The following is a 23,537-nucleotide window of genomic DNA, read 5'->3' as shown; positions in this document are numbered from 1 at the left end:
ACCCACCATCTTTTTATCTTATAGTTGCAAACACGGAAGGCAAGAGAAATTATTTTCCTTAAGTTTCACAGTGGCTCAGTCAGGTCAACAACCCAGCTTCATGACTCTGCCGTGTGCCCTTCATTTGTGGTCATCTGTCTTAAATATGAATGTTCTTTTCAAACAAAAGGTCTCACATATTTATTACTGAACTAGCTTATTAGTGCAAAGGGAAAAATCATTTTCCCAATGAAATGTGGCTGACTTTGCAACTGATGACATTTTCAGCTTGATATGGTAAGATGATAGTGACCTTAATAGAGCATAAATATGTGTGCAATTCCTCATAGACTCAGCTTGGTTCTTCCCCAACGTCTCCTCTTCAACTTCAATGTCTCTTGTCACAATGACAGAGAAAGGGAGAAAGGGACTTTTCAATGTTTTTTTTTTTAGACAGGTTCTGAGCCTGTCACCCAGACTGGAGTGCAGTGTCTCCATCATAGTTCACTGTAACCTCCAGCTTCTGGGCTGAAGTGATCCTCCTGCCTCTAGCTCTTGAGTAGCTAGAACTATAGGTGCTCACCACCATGGCCAGCTATTTTTTAATTTTTTGTAGAGACAGGGTCTCACAGTGTTGCCCAGGCTGGTCTTGAACTCAGGGTTCAAATGATCCTGCCCCCAAACTTCCCAAAGGGCTGGGATTATAGGCATGAACCACCATGCCCAGTCCTTGAGGAAGGAACTTCTGCCTCTTCTTCTTCTTTTTTTTTTATTGAGACAGAGTCTCACTTTGTCACCCTCAGTAAAGTGCTGTGGTGTCATAGCTCACAGAAACCTCAAACTCTTGTGCTCAAGCAATTCTCTTGCCTTAGCCTCCCAAGTAGCTGGGACTACAGGCGCCCACCACAATGCCAGGCTATTTTGTTTGATTAGACTGGGTTTGAACCGACCAGCCCCGGAGCATGTGGCCGGCACCCTAACAACTGAGCTACGGGTACCCCCCATACCTCTTTTACCAGATAGGGAAAATGAGGCCAAGTTTGGCTCACAGGCATTTTTTTAAAATAACTTCTGTAAATGGAGCAAGCACACTGCAGTTCTCAAAGGTTCCGTTGTGCCCCATTATCGTGACTGCACTCACTTAAAAGAGTAAGATAATGTTTTCCTATTTTTTTGCTTTGTTGTGATATAATTCATATAAATGTATAATTCAACAGTTTTTAGTATATTTACGGATGAGTGCAACCATTACCATAGTTCATTCTAGAACATTTCTGTCATCTCAAAAAGAAACCCCATACCCTTTAGCTGTCACCTCTGCATCCTCTCACTCTCCCACCAGCCCTAAGAGGCCACTACTCTACTTTTTATGTCTACAGATTTGTCCATTCTAGACAATTCGTATAAATGAAACCATACTTCATTCAATCTACTGTTACACAGACTCACCTGCATGGGAGTGTGTATCAGGACTTCATTTCATTTTATCCGTGAATAATATTCCATTGTGGGGAAAGACATTTTGTTTATCTACTCGTTACTTGATGGACACTTGGAAGGTAATACTTTCTTTTTCCTTTTCTTTCTTCTTTCTCTTCTTCTTCTCTTTCTCCTTCTTTCTCATCTTCCTTTTTTTTTTTAAGAGAGAGGATCTCACTATGTTGCCCAGGCTAGTCTTGAACTCCTGGCCTCAAGTGATCCTCCCACCTTATACGCTAGGATTACAGGCACAAGCCACTGCACCAAGCCTGGGAGACAGTGCTTTTTTAATACTATGTGCCAGTCCCTAGTCCAAGTGCTTTATCTCATTCAATCCTAACTACCTGATGAGGTAGGCACTGTTGTTACCCCTATTTTATAAAGAAAGAAAATGAAGCACAGAGTGTTATCTAACTTGCCCAAAGTCACACAGCTAATGAATATCTGCTTGGCCATCGACTTTATTTGTAATGCTCAGTGGCACACAATCCTCTTTTTATGTGTCTTCAGGGACAACACCTACATACCTCAGCCTGTTCATTTATCCCAAAGTGGAATCCAAAATGGCTCCTGGAGGGCCACCTCATGTCATTACCCACCCTGCAACTTGGCTTTCTCTCTGGACAGTCCAATTCCCTCCTCAGTCAGGAACATTGCAGAAAATCACTTCTGCAATGTAAGCACCTTGATTCAACACATGATGTTTGGTCAACAAACCCCTTCAAGAGGTATTATTCGGGCCTTATAAAATTCTCATTTTTTGAGATCTCACTAATTCAATATGTGTGATCTTTTTGACAAGCTGTGCTGGGCCAAAGTGGGATTTGGTTAACATTTTCTTCTTTTATTTTTGTAGAGACAGAGTCTCACTTTATCACCCTCAGTAGAGTGCTGTGACATCACAGCTCACAGCAACCTCCAACTCCTGAGCTTAGGTGATTCTCTTGCCTCAGCCTCCTGAGTAGCTGGGACTATAAGTACCCGCCACAACGCCCGACTATTTTTTTGTTGCAGTTTGGCTGGGGCCAGGTTTGAACCCACCACCCTCAGTATATGGGGCCAGCACCCTACCCACTGAGCCACAGGTGTGGCCCAACATTTTCTTCTTAGACAGTGGAGTATAAACAGGATGGTAAAAGGTATGTTTACACAAAGTGTTCTTTAAGGCTGTTCAAAAATAGCAGAAGTATCCAGGAGCAAGTCAGTGGCAGGGTGCTACACAGCTGCAGGTGCTACACAGTTCCCGTCTATTGGTCAAGCAGGTCCCCTAAAGACCCAACAGCAACCTTGCTAAATGGGATAGTGAGAACACTCTTACTATTGAACACACTACGACCCCCTCCCTTAAAAACATGCTGTATTTCAAGCTCACCCTCTGATTCTCTGATCCAAAGTCTGGGTCTTCAGTTTCATTCTTCTCTGGAAAAGTTTTTTTCCGCCAATCAGATATTCAGCAGAACTAGATAATAGGCCTCAAAATCACCCTGGAGCCACACCAGGCTGAGAAATAGTGAAGGGAACTTCTGAACTTGGAGCCTCCTTCTTCCTTCCACAAAATCCTGTTATTCTTTCCACAGAGAAATTCCACCCGGCTGAAAGTCTGAGGGCCGGGGGGTGACAGCCCTGCAGCCCAGACAAGCCCTCAATACCTTAAGCCTATTGAGTCCTGGTTGCCTTTGATCTTGGCATTTCCTGTGGCCTGGTAAGAGTGGGGAGCGTCTACCAATCCCAGCATTTCCAAAGTGAAACCTTCGGCTTCTTTCTAGAATCCTAGGCACTCGATTGTAACAGACTGGGGGCTCAAGCTACCCCATCCCATCCTGCTTTGGGAGTTAATTATTTTAAAGTAACAGAAATTTCAATCTTCTGCTGCCTTCCAGGAATCTCCTTTTATCCTGTCTGCAGAGCAGCTTCAGTGACAAAAGATGCAGCAAAACACAGGTTCGTGACCTACTGCGCTCTGGCTTCCAGAACTCCCACTGGTGCAGGGGCAAAAAATACCAGGCAGGGAAAGCCAGTAATCTGAGGCTGGGCACTGACCTCCTGACTGGTTTTGTAGCTGACTTGTCCCTATCTGAGCCTTGTTTCTCTCTCTACAAAATGAAACATTGAACAGGAAGGAGCTGCAAACAGCTCTCAACTCATTTGCTCATTCTGACCTCTTAGTAGAGGCTGCCTGGGTGCTATGTTGAGGATTTTCAGGCTGAGCAGGAGAGAGAGCTGAGATCAATTAGTAATGTCTGCTCTGAGTAAAGCAAAGAGAGCAGTGACATTTACTGCTGTATATTTAACACTCCCGCCATTGATATCGGAAGTCCTCTTTGACGCAGAGCTTGTATGATTTTATAATTTCTTCCCCCCCACGCTGTTCTCTTTGCCTTCTCTGAGGACCTACTTCAGAGGCTGTTCCCACCCACCATGAATTGGCAGGGGCTTACAGATACTGGTTTATAGGGGAAGGCTAAGTACAAGTTAGAGACAAGCCAAGCCAGAGGACATCAGAGCTCTCCTTGAAACCAGAAATAAACCTTGAGGTCACTCTTTCTGTACTTGACACTGAACTGGAATCCACAACGGGGAGGCACGCCCGATGTGGACGCCCCTTCCAACATTACCCTCCATGAGACAAATGCAAGACACGGCCTCCATTCACCTGGTTTAGGCATAGAAAGCAAATAGCATGTGAGAAAAGTAGAAAGAATTTTGAGCAGAGAGCTACTGGTGGAAATCTCCTATTAGCTGGAGATGGTGGCAGTACCTCCCCCACGGGTCATTGTGACAATGCAGAGAATACGTGCAGGAGAAGCTCAGCACAGGGCCAGGCACCCAGTAATCAAAGCCTGATCCACGCAACGCCGCAGTGGCTCATGGTGCTGTTCTCCAGGATTACCCTTTGGTGGCCGTGGGGCTGAGGATATGAAATCTATTCTGAAACCAGCTCTCTCATCAGCAGGGCGGGTGCTTACTATCTCACCACTAAGGCCCCGAATTCGCCAGTTCCAATAATACGATTAGTCATTTTTCATTCCTGAGATGTCTGCCCATGGGAGGGTGCATGTGTGTGTGTGTACGCGTGCCCGCCTTTCAGGGAAGGAGAAAATCCATATTCTCTCTCTTCTGACCAAATTAATCAAATAAATCTTCTGTAAGGAGCTGCTAAATGAATCACAGATGGCTCTGCCTTTTACAGGTTGCAGAAAGCACCCGTTACAGTTCTTTTAATTTATCAGGGAAAAAAAGATGCCCTCGTGTGCCCCTTCCCTCTTGCAATAATAATCAGAACCAGTCTATTTTCCATGGGTCCGAGATTTATTTTCAAAAAATGTGTATCAATAGATGGAACAGCGGGAAGATTATTTTGCCAAGCCCCAGCCTGCAGCATGGGGAAGGTGCCCTGGCTGGGGAGAGCGTTTATAAAACCACATTTAATAAAAGCGAGTGTTATATTAAGTATGTTTGCTAGTGTATTTAAGCATATGGTTTCCATATCAGGCCTAAAGATGCCAAACACATGCTTTACCTTCTTCCTAACCTTTCCAGGGGGTGTTGGGATGGGAGGATTTTGTTTTTTGTAGATGTGAGTGTATTATTTTGTTTTTACAACTCTGGCTTATGTGGAAAAGTGCCCATGAATGTTCAGAAAGCATGTGAAGAGTCTGCCTTTTCTACTTATGTAATTAGCCCAAGAAACTTGCCTTGCTGACTTTCAACTGGCCCAACATTCTCCCAGAGCTCCCTTGCCAAGGTGCGAGGGCTGGCTGACTGTAACGTGTGAATCAATTTCAGCTGCAAAGCACTTGAGCTCCTGGATTTTAGACATGAACCATTTTGGTAAATGCAAGAGCCCCAAGGATGGCTGCTTGGCTTTGTGTCCAGAGTCTCTGTTTATAGTGAACCATCTATTTATCTCCCCTCTTTGTACTTGGGCTGAGCATTGGGAATGTCGTCTTTTTCCTGTAGGTCAGAGGCAAGTGGCTACGGTCCTGCAAGCCTGGGGGTCCCTGGAAGGCAGCTAGAATAGGCTTCCTTACCCCCCCCACCATAAAACAATTTAAACAATCCTCAAATTCTGAGATAATCCCGGAAGCCAAAATGCCAAATTTAGGAAGGGGATTGGGTGGGAGCATCTGCTGTGAGGCCACCCAGCCCACCCCCCACACCAGCCCAAGCAGAGTTGCCTGAGCGAGTTATAAATCTACTGGTACCATTTCTTTTTCGTCACTTGCCTAATCCTGTGCCCTTCGTTTCATGTGCTGTAATTATTAACATCTGCTTTCGGAGCTCCGACCGCATGGAGTTTGCAAAGGCAGTTTTCAGTCCAGAACAATGGTGACAGCTGTTTCATTTAGCCTAGGGCCAGCACTTCCTGTTCTGTCTACATCTGCCCTTCTGTGTCCAATTTCTGTTTCAGGGTTTTGTGTTTTGTTTTCTATTTTTTTTCCCTTCATCTGACCTTGCTATATGTTTAAGATGAATTTCTAGCTTAGCACTACAGCTAGGATTTCTAGCACATATGCTTATTAGATTGGCGACAACCAGAGAGAGGCAGAAGAAAGTCCAGATTGTCCCCAGCAGCTAATAGGGTGGAGGGCCTGGACAGAAGGGAGGGCTGACCAGGGACCCAGGAATCAGGCTCAAAAGTGGGTAGGGACTCATGTGAGCTCTCTGGAACTTAGATACAGGAAAGATGGGCCCAGCTCGTCTGTCCTCCAGATATCGCCACAGCTGGTTTGATAAGGGGTCACCCAAACATCTCACTGAGGGAGCAATATGCGTGGGGGTGGCCACCGACGCACAGGAGCCCTTCTGCTTTGGGCACCCAGCAAGCTAATCCGATGGGGCACGATTCTAAGGCTCCAACGTCCCCTTTTCCCACAGACTCACCAGCAGTACAATAAATTCCCTAACAATTTGCACAGGATGGTCCACAGAATGGGAAAAGGAAAAGCTGTGGATAGGAGAATAAGGGAGTCCAGTTTTGGACGATTAGCCTGGACCTGATATATGGCTGTGTGTCCGTGTGTAACCAGAGAAGGGGCACTGTGGCCCATGCCTGCCCTTATCCACCTACCTGCCCTAGCTCCCTCTGATCCGAACTTGGGGTCCCCAGCTCGGCTGGCACACAGATGTCTCATTATTATCTAGAACCCCATCAGAAGCATGTGGTTGGGAGACCTCAAGATTTGTGAAAGCTGCCCTCATGTGTCACAGGCTCCTTTCCAAATAGGGCAAAAACCTGTCTCTGCAGAGATAAAGAAGTACAGGAAGGCGTAAGCCTGTGGTGGCAGAGCAGAGCTGGGAGTGGGGACAGGAGGTGTGACGACTCAAACAAACGGGACGTGCAGAATCCACGTCTGGGCCTTTCACTGGGCCTGGGTTCAGGACAGCAGAGACCCTGGAGAGCCACTGCTGGCCACGTTAGTCCTAACAGAGGAGGAAACCAGCCCCTGTCCTGCGGCTGTAGCTTGGTCAAGCTGGACTGTCCATAGAGAGGCACATGAAGGCGAATCTGTGTCGGTTCCGGAAGCCTGAGGCATTTTCACCACCAAATGAAGTGTCTCTCTCAGTGCTACCCTGTTTCCCCGAAAATAAGACATCCTCCGAAAACAAGACCTACTTACAGGAAAGATAAGACGTCCCCTGAAAATAAGACCTAGCGCATCTTTGGGAGCACACCTTAAAATAAGACACTGTCTTATTTTCGGGGAAACGGGGTAGTTCCCATACACCCTTCTAAGTGGCTCCTATGGAAATAACAGAAGGCCTCACTCCCAGGTGGGAAGATGAGGCCTGTCAGGGAGACCCTGGCAGCCACCATCAGTGCTGAGGCCCTCGCCACACCATGGACCCGGCGGCTCCCAGAGCAGAGTGTGCTGACATGACACCTGGGGTCACGGAGGCTACCAGCAGGTGGTCAGTAGGCAGAACAGGGAAGGCCCCTACCTTGAGGGATCCCACCACACCCCAGCCCTAGACTTGAGCCCGATCCAGCAGGAGTTCCCCAAGCACTGCTGGCTGACAGGGGCAGCAACTACAGCTGGGCCTGCACCCCTCCACCTGTGGAAGCGGTTCCATCTCCCTGCCTCCTCCCTGCCTGCCCCCCAGGCCTGTCCCAGCCCCTGCAGCCTGCTCCCCTCCCCCTGCTCTCTTTCCTTCCTTTCTCACTCACTCCTTTTCTTCTTCAAGTTAATTGCAACTTTTTTCTCAGCGCCCTGATCTGGATAAGCCACATCTCATTAGAAAAAGATTTAGCGGGAGCCAAAGCAGACAGGAGAAGGAATCCCTAATCAACAGAGAAAAGATTTGGGTGTAATTGCTCTCTCCCGCCATCCTCGCCCCCTCTCCTCCTCCCAACTTCTGCTCATTAATCTGAAAAGAAAGTCGAAGTCTAAAGTCTTGGTGCTCAAGTATCTGCTGCTGCATGGAACAAATTGAAGTGCTTAGAGGCTTCCGGGGGGGAGTCTGTACAGTCAGCTTCAGTTCGTGGGGTGCATGGGTGAAATATTTTGGTTGTTGGAGGGCTGTATCTGAAGCACTTTGGTTGGGGGAGTAAAAGTCTGTGGGTGTTGGGGAATTGTATGCATGTGAAGCTAGCTCTTTGGTTATTGGTGTGTGTATATTAAGTGCTTTGAGTAATGGATGTATGTGCGAAGCCCTTTTGATTAGTAGGGTGTGTGTGTATAAGTGCTTTGGTTGTTGGGCGCATATGTATAAAGAGCTTTGTTTGTCGGGGTGTGTGAAGTGCTTGGTTGTTGGGATATGGGTGAGTGAAATGGGTTGTTGGTATGTGGGCGGGAAGTGGCTTGGTTGTTGAGAGATACATGTTGTGTGCACATGTGTGAAGCACTTCGTTGGGTACACGTATGTTACATGCACAAGCAGCCCCCCCACCCCAGTGTTTCCCTCCCACTCCAGCTAAAACCCTGCAGCTGCTTAAACGGTGATACGTCGAAAATGAATTCAGGAGCGAACCCTCTCCCTGGGGCTTTAAACACCCAGCAATGACATACTGCAGCATTTTTTATGCTCTTCCTTCGGAATTTGGAAATTTTCTACAATGACCATTTGTAACTGGTGAGGGGACGATATTTTAATTATTTTTTAATTGAAAAAAGTGATGCATGTTTAAAAGGAAAAGAAAGCAGTAATGTACACTCCTGGTAAATTGGGGCTATTACAAGAGGCTAAAAGAAGGCAACCTCTGTCACCCCGATGTCCCCGGTTTCCCTCTCTAATCACCCCTTACCTGTAATTTTGGTACCATCCCAAACACGATAGGCCATGCATATATGTTCCACGCTGGCTCACATTATATGCCATTCTGCACTTTGCTTTTTTCACTTAACAATACATCATAGAAACTGTTCTTTATCAGCAAAGATTCTATTAATGCTGTACTTTTTACCCATAAAATGAATTAAGAGAACAATAAGATGACTCTATCCTGGACAAGCCAGAGTAGCAGGGACCCAGCTCTCCCCAGATATATTGCAGTAATATTCGCCTGGCATGATGCTAAGCCTCAGACTTATTGCCTCCTCTATTCCTCAGAAAACCTCAGCAATGTTCCACCCTATTCACAGATGAAGACACTGATGCTGGGAGAGGCTGGACAACTTGCCAAAGTCACACAGAAAGGGGCAGGGCTGGAATTCGAACCCAGGCAGTGGGAATGCAGAGCTCTGCCCTCAACTGCGGCCTTCCAGAGCAGAGGAACAAACCTTCTGGGAGATGAGGAAGAGTGAGTAGCTGCAGCTGCGCTGCCACTCCTGTGTCTGAGCTGTACACCTGCAATTCCCACGCCATCCCAGCCTGGGCTCAAGGGCCCCTCCTTGTCCTCCGTGGTCCTCTGCAGAGGCTAGATCCACTGCCCTGGGCCTCGGGCCTCTCCACAAGCCCCGTGACCGCTTCCATCAGGAAAACCCAGGCAGATGCTGGCTCCGATCCCCTCCCCACCCCCTGAGGGTGATGCCCTTTTATGTTGCTCTGAGCCCAGCCCACATGCATCTTCCCCCTGAATACCTACGCATTATCAACCATAAGCAATGGCCACAGAGGCAGAGATCTCCCCTCACAAGAGCATTCCAGCTGAGGCCACAGAGTTGAGCTGGGTGTGATAAAGTGAGGCTCTGCGCTGACAAGCAGGGACCTGGTCCAGGTTCCACAGTGACTGGCATGTCCCGGGGCCAAGCTATCCTCAGGGAGGCTCCCAGTCCCTCCAGCACTCCTGGCACCCCACCCTCCTCTCTACTCTTCTCCTTCACAATAGCCCTGTCTGTCCTGCCACTGCAACAAAGACAAGCAGACAGGAATATTTGCAGAGAATGAGTAAGTCCCGTCTGTGACAGTCTGGGGAGTGAGGGTTTTCAAAGGCAGGTTGGTGGCCTTTTGAGAGCAGGGGAGTGCTGGGAACTTATAACACCCTGCTACCAGGATGAAGGCCACCTCTGCAGGCAGGTAATCAGGGTCTCGGTTGATTATCATCTGCCCCAAATGAGGTACAGATAGAAAGACTCGATTAGCAGAGAGCCATATGCCTATTATGTCATCAAGGCCTAGAACAGCTCTGTCCAGCACAGGAGCCACTTGCTATAGGTGGCTTCTGAGCATTGGAAACATGCCCCATCTGAATTGAAAGGTGCTGTCAGTGCAACATACACACCAGGTTTTGAAGGCTTCTTTGAAAATAAAACTTACAGTATCTCACTAACAATTGTATATTGAGTAGATATTGAAATGATAATATTCGAAGATATTTCATTAAATGACAAGACTATGGAAGTTAATATTGGTGCCTGCATGTCAAATATCTTAGTTCACCTGTTACTTTTACCTTTTACTGATATGGCTACTAGAAAAATTAAAATTACATAAGTGGTTTGCATATATAGCTCCCATCAAATGTACATTGGACATCACTGTCCCAGAATATAATATAGTCTTTAATAAATAGCATTATCCCCATTTTAACAATAAACAAATCAGCCAAGAGGTTGAATGGCTTGACCAAAGACACCAGCTAATAACTGCAGAAGCCAGAATTCATGTCATGAGAGGCCAGTGATTCCAGCTGGACACTCTATATTGGTTGATAAAACTGCTAAAACAAGAGATGTATTGTTTTCACAGGATCTTATGCAGAAGTGTTGGTGCCAGCAAGGCCTGAAGCAAATCTGGGGAAGGCAAAATAAAAGCCTGTGATTTTACCTCCCAGTACTAACTGGGAATGTTAAAGCATTGGATCATTCTTCCTGCACAGTGCTTAGGCAGGGTTCAAGGTCCTGTGCATGAACTCAGTCTCTTCTTCTCTCTGACTTTCAGCTTGCCCATGTTCTCTGAGGTCTGTCAGGATCCATGGTGCAGCTCAGCAGATTCCTCCCTCCCAGGGGCTAAGGGTGAGCTCCAGAGCACCTAATCAGGACCATGAGTGAGTGACAATCTCTTTCCTGTCATCTGTGAGACAGAGAAGCGTGGACTTCAGAAGGTTGCTCTAAGAAGTATGGAAATATTGCAGGTAAGCCACACAGCACTCAATAAATGTAGTCATCATAGCAGTGAGTAGTCTGACCAGCTGGCTAGGATTGTTCTGGGTCCATGGACTCAGATTTTCCAGCAGTATCTGCTTTGCTTGGAGCCCACCCCTAACCTTATACACTCAAATGCTGCATTTGATCTAAAGCAGGTTCACCTTGGACTTGGGTTTTGAAGGGTTTGTTACCACTGTGACTCAGTTCCCTAAATGAATGATAGAGTAATAGAAGTACCTGGGAGGAGGGTAGCTTGTTGGAGGCCCAGAGGGAGCTTCCAGGTTCTCATAAGACTAGGGGCTTACTTTCCTCAGTAGTAACGGTCAAATGTCATTTTTCTGTCCTTTGGAGGACTAATGCAGATTCATGGTCACAGGCCCACCTTACCTCCCAGCTCCAACTTCCTTTCTTCTCAACAGCTGTTTATACTTTTTCACCCGGAATTGTGGGTAAACAGCCTCTTGTATTAGATAAAGGCTTTATCAGCTCACCTCCTGCGTACAACATTTTTGTCATGAGTACAAGTCTGCATTAGGACTAAGTCAAACATGATTGTGTCTCCCTGGTTATTATCTTGCACTTAATTGAAAGAACCTCAAGTTCAAAGCATGAGTGCCCAGCTGTCTCTGGCGTTCATCGGCTGCCATCTGCTGGGCAATTCTGGTATGACGTTGTCTCATCCGCTGGCAGGCAAATTCACCAGGGGCCAAGAGGTTCATTCGAAATATTTCTTGAGCGGGAATTGTCAATCATAGAACTCAGCCCTTGAAATATATCAGTGAACAAAACAAACAAATATACCTGTTCTTCCGGAGCTTACTTTTTGCAGGGGGTGACAGGTGATAGACAATATAATAACTAAATAATACCATGTATTAGGAAATTGTTGAAGTGAGTATGGAAAAAAAATTTTTTAAAAAGAACATGTAAAGGGGATTGGAAGTGCTGGCTGAGGGAAGATGATTTACAATTTTAAAAAGTTTTCATGGTTGGCCTCATCAAGGTGACTTTTGAACAAAGACTGGAAGGAAATGAGAGGATGCTGTGGAAGAAGAGTGTAACTGGCAGAAGGGACAGACGTGCAAAGGCCCTGGGGTAGGAAGGAGCTCCATATGTTAGTTCGCCCTGCCATGACTGAATACCAGCTATATTGGTAACATTTTATTTTTCTTTAGGAAAAATATCTGAAAGAAATATGACAAAGCCATAACTTCTGTTGACTATTTTAGACATTTTATTTCATTTACTAGAATCAGTTCCAAAATCTGTGCGTTACCCTGAATTATGGTTAACTGAGGTTCAGAGAGTTACTTCATCATATGGGAAGCTGGTAATTGAAGCTAAGTCTATCCAAGTATGAAGTTTTGGCTTATTTTGTTAAATCACCCTCACCTCCCTAATGCATGCCTATTCATTGCCTGAGTTGAGGACTTTTGCATCTAAATACATAAGAGACATTGGTCTTTAGTTTTCTTAGGTTATCTTTATCTGGTTTGAGAATCAGGATAAAGCTTCATAAATGAGTTGGGAGGTGCTCTCTCCTCTCCCATGTTGTGGAAAACATTGTATAAAATTGATGAGAATTTTTCTGTAAGAATTCTCCAGTAAAACCATGTTAGATACTTTTTAAACTACAAACTCCTTTTTTTTTTTTTTTTTTTCAGATTTTGGCCGGGGCCAGGTTTGAACCCGCCACCTTTAGTATATGGGTATATGGGCCGGCACCCTACCCTTTTGAGCCACAGTTTGCTGCCCCAAACTCCATTTCTTTAATGGTTATAGGTCTATTGAGATTTTCCATTCTGTCTTGGATGGGTTTGGGTAGTATGCAGTATCTGTGGAATAAGTTCATTGCTTTTTGGTTGTTGAATTTATGAGCATAAAGAAATTCAAAGTATTGTTTAATAACTAAAGTAATATCCTCCATCTCATCTATGACATCAGTAATGTGTTTCTTTTTATTTTTGTCAGTCTTGCTAGAAATTTATCAATTTTATTAGTTTTTTGAAGAACCATCTTTTTGTTTTGTTAATTTTTCTCTATTATCTTCCTGTTTTCAATTTCATTGATTTCTGCTCCTAATTTTCTTTCTTTCCTTCTGTTTGCTTTGAGTGTAATTTTATTCTTTTTTTCCTAGATTTTTGAAATGAAAACTTTAATCGTTGATTCGGGATGTTTCCTCTTTTCCATTGTTAGCATTTAGTGCTATAAATTTTCCTCTCAGAACTGCTTTAGCTGTACCTCAGAGTTCTATGTATTTTTTATTTCCTTGAAATTCTTTCTTTGGCACATGAGTTATTTAGAAGTAAGCTGTTTAACTTCTAAGTGTTTGGAGATTTTCCTGTATTCTTTCTCCCCACTGAATGTTAATACCTATCTCTGATATTATTTTATCTCCATGAGAACAGAACTTTGTCCATCGATTCTACTGCTACATCACTGATCCTGAGAGGCTGATAACAGGACAATAGTCAGTGCTCAATAAATAAGGAAGAATGAATGACTGAATTACTTACAAATCAAGAAAGAAAACCAACCAAAGGTTAAAAAAAGAGAGAGGGAGACATCAGGAAGTTCATGGTGATTGTTGCTGGATAGAGAAATATGGTTGCCTTTTATTTTCTACTTTTTATCTCTTATATTTCCCAAATTCCCTACAATAAGTGTGTACTACTTTCATAATCAGATAAAGAAATTACAAAAGTAGGAGCTACAAATGTAGAAACTGGTGTTTCTGATCATTTTCACTCTCTGCCTGACAGGTAATATCAGAATTTGAATTATTAAAAAAGTGGAAGATGAGAGGCAGAACCACAAAAGGACCCTTAAAAAGGTCTTAAAGCTAAATTGACCCAGATACCCTCAGGGAGAAAAATAAGGATCCTGTTAGCCACCCAAGTTTTTTAGACTTCTGAGATTACTGCTGCAATAAATAACCCTATCTCCAAGATCATCCATATTTACAGTCACAGGGTCAATTTCATCCTTCCAAAGGCCCTTAAAGATCTTATGAATTAGTATTCATCCAAGGAGCTCTGGCTTGGCATTGTAAATAAAACATCCATCTGCCTATGTCCAGCAATCAAAATTACTTTGGCAATTTGCTCAAGACTGAGGTAGTAGTCTTGCCATTTGTTTTGGGGGTTCATAGTCTATAAAAGATGACTTTAAAAAATGGGAGAGAACAGAGAGAAGATACTGTAGTCTTTATTTATTTATTTATTCATATATTTATTAAATAGGACCATCTTTTACCCTTTGGTCACAGTCTGTTTATGATTTTAAAGGCAATTTCTTTGGGAAGCCTTGTGGCTGAAACAATCTGATGATAACCCCAGCCAGATAAGGGTTATCACGACTGCCATAGTTCCTAGTTAAGGTCAATTGCTGAGAATGGGTGAACATGCTTTTTCTACTTCTGAAAACAAAGCTGAGAACTTGGTTTTGGGGGGGGGGGGTTTGTTTGTTTGTTTGTTTGTTTTTTAACAAAATGATTTCCTAGACCTGGAAATGTTTTTCCACTCTCTGCTACTCTTGAAGTGAGGTGATTTCCTATAAGGTCTAGGGATTTAGTGTGGGGAGGAGCGTGTGCTCAGAATTGGGTAACTTTGTAACCTGATGCCTGGGGATGGTATAGGATACCTCTGGTGGGGGTGTCCTATGAAAGGCAGGGAAAGACATATGGTAGCAGCTGAGCCAAAGAAGGTTCCAAGAGCAATGAGCAGACCCACGTGGACTCATCTAAGTCTGTCCAATAGCCAAGGACCTGAGAATCTAGAAACAATATCATAACCTGATGGGGGGAAAATGAAGAGTCCACAATCCAGGTGCAATTTATACCAAAGTGGGCTATGCTAAATTCAGCCAGAAATGGGATACTATAAAGTAAGCCAGTCTACATTTTAAAAATCATTTGATTTCTATACCTCCTGGGCACATGATTTACTAACTTTTGTTGCTGTTGCTGAGTTAACTGATTCGAACAGGTCAAAAGGCATATATCTGTTTATTAATTTTTATTGACACCTGCTGTTCAACTAAATTCAAAGTTATTAATCACTCCTCCACAGCTCCCTGGAGGAGATCACTGTCACCCACTTTGGGAACCATTTACTGACTGTTTCTAGTTCTCTGACTTCTGAACACATAAGGATTCTGCTTCCCCTACTATAAAAGTTAGGCATGGCCACAGCCTGCTTTGGCCAATGAAAGGTGTGCAGAAGTAACACATCAGGCCAGTGTGTCACTCACTCCACCTTACTGTCTCTTCTGTTGTGATTGTGGGTGTTGACATGGGTCCCAGAGTAACTCCTTAACATGCTGAGCACCACATCTGACCTACAAGGGACATGTGGCAGGAACAAAACCCCTGTTGTACAAAGCTGCTGGGATCTGGTGGTTGTTACTGTAGCATCACCTGGTCTAACCTCATTGATGCACACACACACTCACACACACACACACACACACACACACTTGCACACACAGTATGCAAGGGGGGACCCTGGGGCATGGTAGATCCAAGGGAAAGCACAGGCTTACAAGCTGGTTTGGCAGAGAGATATCCAAGCAATATATGGTAATAATGACAGTGCAAATGTGCTCGGGAGCAAGGTGACAGGGTATCTGTGTAGCCGCAGTCATAAAGAAAGAATGAATAAGCAGGGTTCATGGTGAATGCAAGACCACTCAAGTGACAGCAGCTACTCTTTGCCCCTCCAGACTCACTCTTTGCTCCTGTCCATGTGTTTTCTGCCCCACAAGACTGACTCCTCTGTCCTGCAGTCACAGGCTGCTTCCCCTCTGGCTTCAGGTTGGGTCTGGTCATCAGGATCCTTGGCAAAAGACCGGAAGGAAGGACATGAGTGAGGCTAGAATATTTCTTCCACTGTCTCTCTCCTCACAGGGTCATCTCAGGCTGGCTGCACTCCCAGCTGAAGTCCCCCGCTCCTGTCAAGGCCACTTCTCCACCTGAGTGCTTCCTTCCATATTCGGTAACTCTCTCCCCTCTGCCCCAGCAGGGCCAGCCAGGGTGGTGAGAGCCCCCCAGTGAGCTCCCAGCCCCAGTGCACCGCACTAGCCCTTTTGGTATCCCTATACTCTACCCACACCTTTGTCAAAAGTCCTCTTTAAAGGACCCCTTGAAGTATCCTAATTTGAGTGTGCCATCTGTTTCCTGATGGCCCCTGAGCAGATCTTGCTTTGGGAAGTCAGCAGTAGAAAGGAAATGACAGTGCTTTGTCTAATTATAGGGTCAGTTGGTAAAAGAAGCAGGAGGCATTTAAAAATGATTCATTCTTCATTAAGAAATGAATTGTTAAATAGCTATGCTTCTCCCCACCCAAACTGGAAGACTTCTCTGAAGTTGCAAAAGGGCTGGTGGCACAGTCTTGACCACTTTGCACCTATGATGAGAGCGTGGGCCACAGCAGAGCCTGTCTCCCTAAGCCCTTCACAAATAGTGGAGGCAGCAAGGCCAACTAGGACATCCTGTCACCACCAGGGAGCTTCCCCAATCTCCCGTTCTCTGGCAGAGTTGATGCCAGAATTCCAACCACTGTTTTCAATTTGAACGTAATTGTGGAAGTGTAATTCCTAAGTACTCAAAATTGTATCCTTTCTGTTGAGTTCCCACATACAGCAGAGAGGGTTGCCACGATTCCTGCCAATTGGGAATTCTCTTTTGTCTTGCTTTGGAAATCCAGTGGCAAATTCCCTGGCTTCAGGTTGGGAAAGTAGATTTATTCATTTCCATGTGGAAAGTCAAGGAGGCTTGGAAAGAGTTGGACTTGAGAGTGTGCAAGGACCTATGCTCTAGGCCCCACCCCAGAGCCCCCACCCCAAGCTACAGCCCACCCAGGGAAGGTACAGCCAGAAAGGAGGGTTCCGGGAGCCCCAGCACTGCCCAAGGCAGCTGAAAGCAGCAGACACTGGGTATAGTCACTGGCACCTGCAATGAGACCAGGGGTGGGGCTGCCCAGGCAGGCCAACATACACAGTCAGAGGAAGTGCAGACAGCAATTTGGAAGATTTAGGGGTTCTTGGGCCGTCATCGTATTTTACCGTGTTGTCATTGACATATGTTGGTGTTTTCTCCAGAGCAGGTAAGAGGTGGGATGAATGACAGCAGGGCGTGCCTGGCTGCCAGGTCTGCACAGCTGGACAAATGAGGGAAGCTGCGGAGGGGAGGGCGGGGATCATCTGGGAGTCTAAGGGTACTGTTTGCCCTGTGGGCGCTGGAAGGTACATGCCAGGGCCTGGGGTGGTGCCCACCAGGAAGCAACAGAGGGGTGATAAAACTCGCAGCAGTACAACTCGCCCTAACAACTGCTTTGAATTAAAATACATTTTTCAAGAAAACAAATACCAATTCAATCACTATGATGAGAAGTTTCTCATGATAGCGGTGAAGAAAGGCCAGGTTGTTGATCAGTGTGAGGGAGTGTTGATCAGTGTAAGCGTTTCAGAAAAGGTGAGGAGGCAGCTTGAAGGAACAAGAGTATAGTCCATGCCCTGACAACCTTGTCCTAACTGGCCAGATGCTGGGACGAGCATTTTGGAGTGCAGGAGAAGTAGTAACTCCTAAATGTTAGATGTTTTTCTAGAACTGACCAAGCTAGATCAGCACTGTCGCTTTGATGTACACACATGCCCTGGGGATCTTGTCAAAATGTAGGTTTTGATTCTATGGGTCTGGCCTATGGGTCTGCACTTCTTTCTTTCTGTCTTTTTTTTTTTTTAAATAGTCTCACTCTGTCACTCTGGGTAGAGTGCCATGGCATCATCACAGCTCACAGCAACTCCAAACTCCTGGGCTCAAGCAATCCTCTTGCCTCAGCCTCCCAAGTAGCTGGGACTACAAGTGCCTGCCACTATACCTGGCTAGCTTTTTTTCTATTTTTAGTAGAGACAGGATCTCATTCTTGCTGAGGCTGGTCTCAAACTTCTGAGCTCAAGCAATCCTCCTGCCTCAGCCTCCCAGAGTCTAGGAGGGTCTGTATTTCTAACAAGCTCCTGGATGTGGTGGATTTTACCAGTCCGTGGATCACACTTAAAGAAGCCAGGAATTGAGGATGCTGACTTGGCTAGTGACACTTCTGCTTCCCGACCAAGCAACATAAAACAAAAGCAGGTACAAATGGCCCAGTCCGGCAGACTGGGAAGTTTGGTGATAATGACCCAAGCCTTGGCCTGGTGACCAAGTGGCTAATTAGGGGGCTCCATCTCCAAACTCCATTCCCCTTCCCAAGTGTACAATGCTCCAGGGTTGATTGGAGCCAGCTGTCCCCAGTGAAAGGTAGTCTGGTCACCAAGGGCAAGTGTACAGGATGGCTTACCTTTGCAAAGCTATCACAGTCCTAGGCCCAGAAACATGACCTGCCATTCACTTAATTATTTATTCATTTCTTCACCAAACACATCTCTTTAACCAACACAGTGGTTAAGCTTTGCTCTCTATTCCTGCATCAAACCATTGCCCACCACAAACTGGGCCATGTTGCTAGCTGGCATTCCTTTCACATTTTCAATTTACCACCAAACTACCAGTCCTAATAAAAGCAGATAAGAGGGCTTCTGCTGTGCTACACTTGTGTTCCAAAATGATAAATGCTATCAACCCAAGGTTAAATCCCTAAGGCAGAAAATAAACACCCATGAGGGCCAAGGAGGCTCAGTGACCCACGTCCACTAACTTGCTCAGATACTGTGCACTATAAGAATTCCACAGAGGGAAGGGTGCATGAGTTTGAGTGCAGAAGGCTTCCTGGAGGAGGTGAGATTTCTGGTGGGCCTTTGTTATGGGTTGAATGGTGCCCACCCCAAAATCCAGATGTTTAGTCTAACCCCCAGTACTTAAGAATGTGATCTTATCTAGAAATAGGACCATAGCAGATTAGTTAAGATGAGGTCCTCCTGGAGTAGGGTGGGCCCCTAATCTGATATAACCGGTATCCTTTTCAAAAAAGGAAATTTGCAGACAGATGTGTGCACACAGGGAGAATGCCTGTGAAGACAAAGGCAGAGATCAGCATGACGCCTCCAGAAGCCCAGAGAAGCCAAAGATTGCAGCAAACCACCAGAAGCAGAGGAGAGGCCTGGGGTAGATTCTCCCTCACAGGGAGAAGGAAGGAACCGGAAAAGGAAGTCATCCTGCTGACTGACACCTGGCTCCAGACTCCCCACCTGCAGAACTGTGAGACAATACATTTCTGCTGTTTCAAGTACCACACCCAGATTGTCTTACTTTGCCATGGCAGCCCTTGCAAACTAGTACAGCCTTGTAGATGTAGGACAGGCTGGAATTTGTGATGTACACAGAAAGTCCCCTGTCACTACCCCTCTGTCACTCACAAAGCTGCTAAAAATGATGCCCCTGAATGAGCCAGGGTGGGGAGGGGCCCCAGCGTGCCCCCTGCCAGTCACAGACGAGCACCTGTGGCCTGGAGGAGGAAGACAACTTGGCCACATCCCCTCCCACCTTTCTGGCAGAGGCAGTGCCCTGCCAGCTGGCCCCACTCCCCCACCACATACCTGGCTGGGAGTCAGTGGGAAAACAGTGTGTGTTTGTAGGTCTCTGCACTGACAGGCGCTGGATCAATGCAAAGTCTTATAAATTAGAGATAAGTGGGTTTGCTGATTTGCTGGAGGTTAGAGCTACGGGATCTCGTGTTAGCTCTGGGTCGTCTCCACAACCCTGAGCTGGCTCGGGGTGAGCTAGAGAAGGAAAAGTGTTGTAGGTGGAATTGAGTCCTCCCAGTCTCTGAGAGATACACAGAAGTACTAGCCTCTTATACAGCCTTCAGATACACTGAAGTACTAGCCGCTGTGAATGTGACCTTGTTTGGAAATAGGATCTTTCAGATGCAATCAAGTAAAGATGAGGCAATACTGGATCAGACAGTCTCTAACGCCATGACAGGTGTCCTTGTAAGACAAGGGAAATTTGGACACAGAGACACAAAGAGGAGAGGCCAAGTGATGTCACAGAGACATACGCACAGGGAGAACACCATGGGACAACAGAGGCTGGGATTGGAGCAATGCACTTGCTAGCCAAAGAAGGCCAAGGATTGGGCGCCCCCAAAGCTGGAAGAGGCAGGAAGGATGCTCCCCTAGAACCTTCAGAGGGGGGATGGCCCTGCTGATACCTCCATTTCAGACTTCTGACCTACAGGACTGAGAGAGAACATACTTCTGTTGCTTGAAGCCACCCAGTTTATGGCAGCCCTGGAAGACTGACTCTGGGCCCTTCCCTGCCAGCCTTGTGGAGCAGCCTCCACATGCCCCTCAGCCAGCTGGGAAGAGGCCCGTGGAGCTCAGCCTCACCCAGAGAGGTGTCTCCTCTCAGCCTCCTCCCCAGACATGTCCCACCACGGCGGAGGATTCTTGCCCTGGGCAATCTGCCACTGCAGAGGCTGTGATGATGGAGCTGTCCCAGCCCCTCCATAAAGTGGGGACAGAAGCAGCCCTCTCTGTTCTTTATAGATGTCCTAGACTTCTTATGATAATGTGAGAAAATGGAAGTGGTGACAGGGGGTTGTAACCTGCCAAACGCTGTGAGCTCTGGTGACCAACAGGGAAAAGTCCCTGATAGTGGCAGGGTGCAGGGAGACAGGGAGGAGGAAGGCCCTGGGTTCCGCTCCTCGGTGCATGGCCTTTCTGCACCTTCACGTTACCATTCCAGTTGTCACAAGGACACAGCCCCCTCCTCAGCCAGGGCACTCAAGGCCGTTCACTGCTGACTGTGCACACCCCGCTGGCCAAATCACCTTGCACCAACTCTGTTCCCACTCCATGCTGTCCCCAGCCTCTACCCCAGCCACCTGGTTCTTTAGGCCAATGTCACATTCTCCAAGTTCAAGTTCTATTTTGGAATTTACTGTAATTATTTTACTAAGAATATGTCTCCCCTGATTTTGAACTTATTGAGAGCAGGAAATATGATCCATCTGCATATCCCAACACTTAGTGCAAGACTCATCTGACCCAGAGTAGGTGATCTAGGTTTATTGAAGGAATTTCATTTAGTCTCTAATATGAGGGTGTGCTGCCTAGATCAGTCATTTTTCAACTCTACACTTCAGAGGACTAAGTTTACCTGAATATGTTCTACAGAACATTAATTCTATGAAGTGCTTCCCTCCCCATCACACACACCCTAATTCTTTTTTTTTTTTTTTGTAGAGACAGAGTCTCACTGTACCGCCCTCAGGTAGAGTGCCGTGGTGTCACACGGCTCACAGCAACCTCTTAACTCTTGGGCTTACGCGATTCTCTTGCCTCAGCCTCCCGAGCAGCTGGGACTACAGGTGCCCGCCACAACGCCCAGCTATTTTTTTGTTGCAGTTTGGCCGGGGCTGGGTTTAAACCCGCCACCCTCGGCATATGGGGCTGGCGCCCTACTCACTGAGCCACAGGCACCCACCCTAATTCTTTAATACATTTTGGAAAGGCTACATACTACAGCCTCTTTTGCAGACTAACAAGGCTGTAAGACATTGTTTCAGTGAAGAAACTTGTTCAATTTAACTAAATAATCTCAAATGCATTTGATCACAGGTGGCTAAATGTCTAGCATCCTCCATTCCCCTTAAACACAAAACCTCTAATGTTTTTAGCTTGGCATATCACCACCTGGAATAAAAACTACATTTCCCAGGTTCCGTGAAGCCAGATGAAGCTCTCTGATAAACTCTGGCCAATTAAATGCAGGCAGACATAAATCATATATTAATATAATCTTCATGAAGAGGCCTTAAAGTGAAGGGATGTGTCTTTCTCTTACCCACACATTTCTCCTGTCTGAAATACAGGTGTAGACGCTGGCATTTGAGCAGCCATCTTGGGCTATAAATTTGCTTCTTATGGATAATCTAGGACTTATTCTGAAGTCTAGATTTACCTCCAAACTTTATTTATTTTACAATTTTATTGTAAAATTTTATTTTACAATTTTATTACAAAAAATAAAATTGTAGCTTGTTTAAGCCACATGTTTTCTGGTGTTTTCTGCCCCATGCAGCCAAACATAATGTTAACTGATACACCAATGGAGCCTCTCTTTTCACATCACTTATTATGCAAAATGTTCTTGCAGAAATCCTGATCTGGAACATAAATTTATGATGAGCAAAGCCTGTGGCCAAGGCAGAAACTGATCCCAGCATCTGGTCCTCCACTGGAGTAGTAGAGTGGTGGTACCCAATTTGAAGGATCGGGGTGGGGGGGGGGAAAGGCAAATGCAGGCATCTGAGGAGATGAATGACCCATGACCCTGACTGCCACCTGTGCCCACCAGCCCGGAGAGCAGCAGCATAGCCTTCCCACCGCCTCCCCCGCCCTCACCTGGCTGCCCTCTCTCTCTCCCCTCATGCACTAGTCTTTGGCCACACTGGCTCCTCCCAATCCTCCTGAAGTGTGTTCTCCACGGGCCTCCACACCCAGCTCTTCTGGCTAGAATTCTGGCCCCAACCGTGGCTGCCACTCACCTCTCCCTGGATCCCCCCACCCTGTGAAGCAGCCCTCAAGCCGCCTGTCCTGCCTTGCTGACCACGTGGTAGGCTTGTTGACTTACTCGCTGTCCTAGTCCCCACCGGCCATCCAGCTCCATGAGGGGACAGTCCTAGCTTGTTTTGCTCATCACTGTGTACCTGGCACCTAGCACAGAGTTGGTGTTCAATAAGGACTTGCCGACAAGCTTTGAATGGATGAATTCCAAAGGCCTTGGGGTGACCGGACCCTGAATCAGAATTTCACAGTGCTCTTGCAAAAGCGCCAGTGACAAATCTATTCATCAGCACAAAGCAGGGGCCGGGACTGCCAGTGCACTGTGGGGTGTCCTCACTCTCACCCTTCCTCAGGGGACAGCAGGGGAGCCTGGGCTCCAGGCCTCACTAGCTGAAGCCACCACCCCTCCCTGTCCTGGGGCTGTGGAGATGTGGTGGGGGGATGCAAAGGACACGGGTTTGATCAAACGTGTCACAGGAGTGGTGTCAGCAAGTGAAAGGGTACTGTGAAAAGGTCGTCCTCCACCCTCCTGATGCCCCAGCCTCCCAGCCATATTTCTCAGAGGCTCTTGAATCTGCCTGTCCTTCCAGAGAGGTTGCTGCCCATTCCATGCATTCAAAGCATTTTCTTGTTAAAATGTGAGCGCATTCTGGGCCTTGTCATTCACTGGTTTTGCTTTTCAACCTAATGTATGCTGGAGATGTACCTGTATCATCAGCCCAGCCTGTTCTTTCATCGGGTCATATAATTGTTCCCTCAGTTCCTAATAAGGTAGATGAATGAGATATTTCATTTCTCAGCTAAACAATGCACACAGGTGGAAGGGTCAGATAAATACCTACAGGTGGAATTGCAAGGGGCGGGTGCTTTTTAACCTCTGTTTGATAGTGGTGGGGGCCTTTCTGGAGGTTCTGCCAGTCTGCACCCTCATCCAGGCTATGTCCCAGCCAGCCAGCACACTGGCGTCTTTGGACCCAGTTCAACCCAGTTGGTGCTGCTGTCTGCTTCCTCCTTCCCTACCCTCCCTCCTTCTCTCCCCCCCTG

At 46.4% G+C, this 23,537-nt stretch overlaps 1 protein-coding gene across 1 annotated transcript in view; it reads left to right on the top strand.

The window, feature by feature from the left end:
• LOC128581137 (uncharacterized) overlaps positions 1-20,694 on the top strand; it is a 53,706-nt gene extending 33,012 nt beyond the window's left edge. Inside the window, exons 3-5 of the mRNA XM_053583521.1 lie at positions 9,010-9,199; positions 10,780-10,972; positions 15,892-20,694. Of these exons, the coding sequence (XP_053439496.1) occupies positions 9,010-9,199; positions 10,780-10,873 (284 nt within the window). The 3' untranslated portion in view covers positions 10,874-10,972; positions 15,892-20,694. The remainder of the gene's footprint in view (positions 1-9,009; positions 9,200-10,779; positions 10,973-15,891) is intronic.
• The last annotated feature ends 2,843 nt before the right edge of the window (positions 20,695-23,537 follow it).

This window comes from Nycticebus coucang, chromosome 3, assembly GCF_027406575.1.
Source record: "Nycticebus coucang isolate mNycCou1 chromosome 3, mNycCou1.pri, whole genome shotgun sequence".
Taxonomy (NCBI): Eukaryota; Metazoa; Chordata; class Mammalia; order Primates; family Lorisidae; genus Nycticebus; species Nycticebus coucang.
The sequence above is the reverse complement of the archived record's forward strand: the minus strand, read 5'-3'. Positions and strand labels throughout refer to the sequence as shown.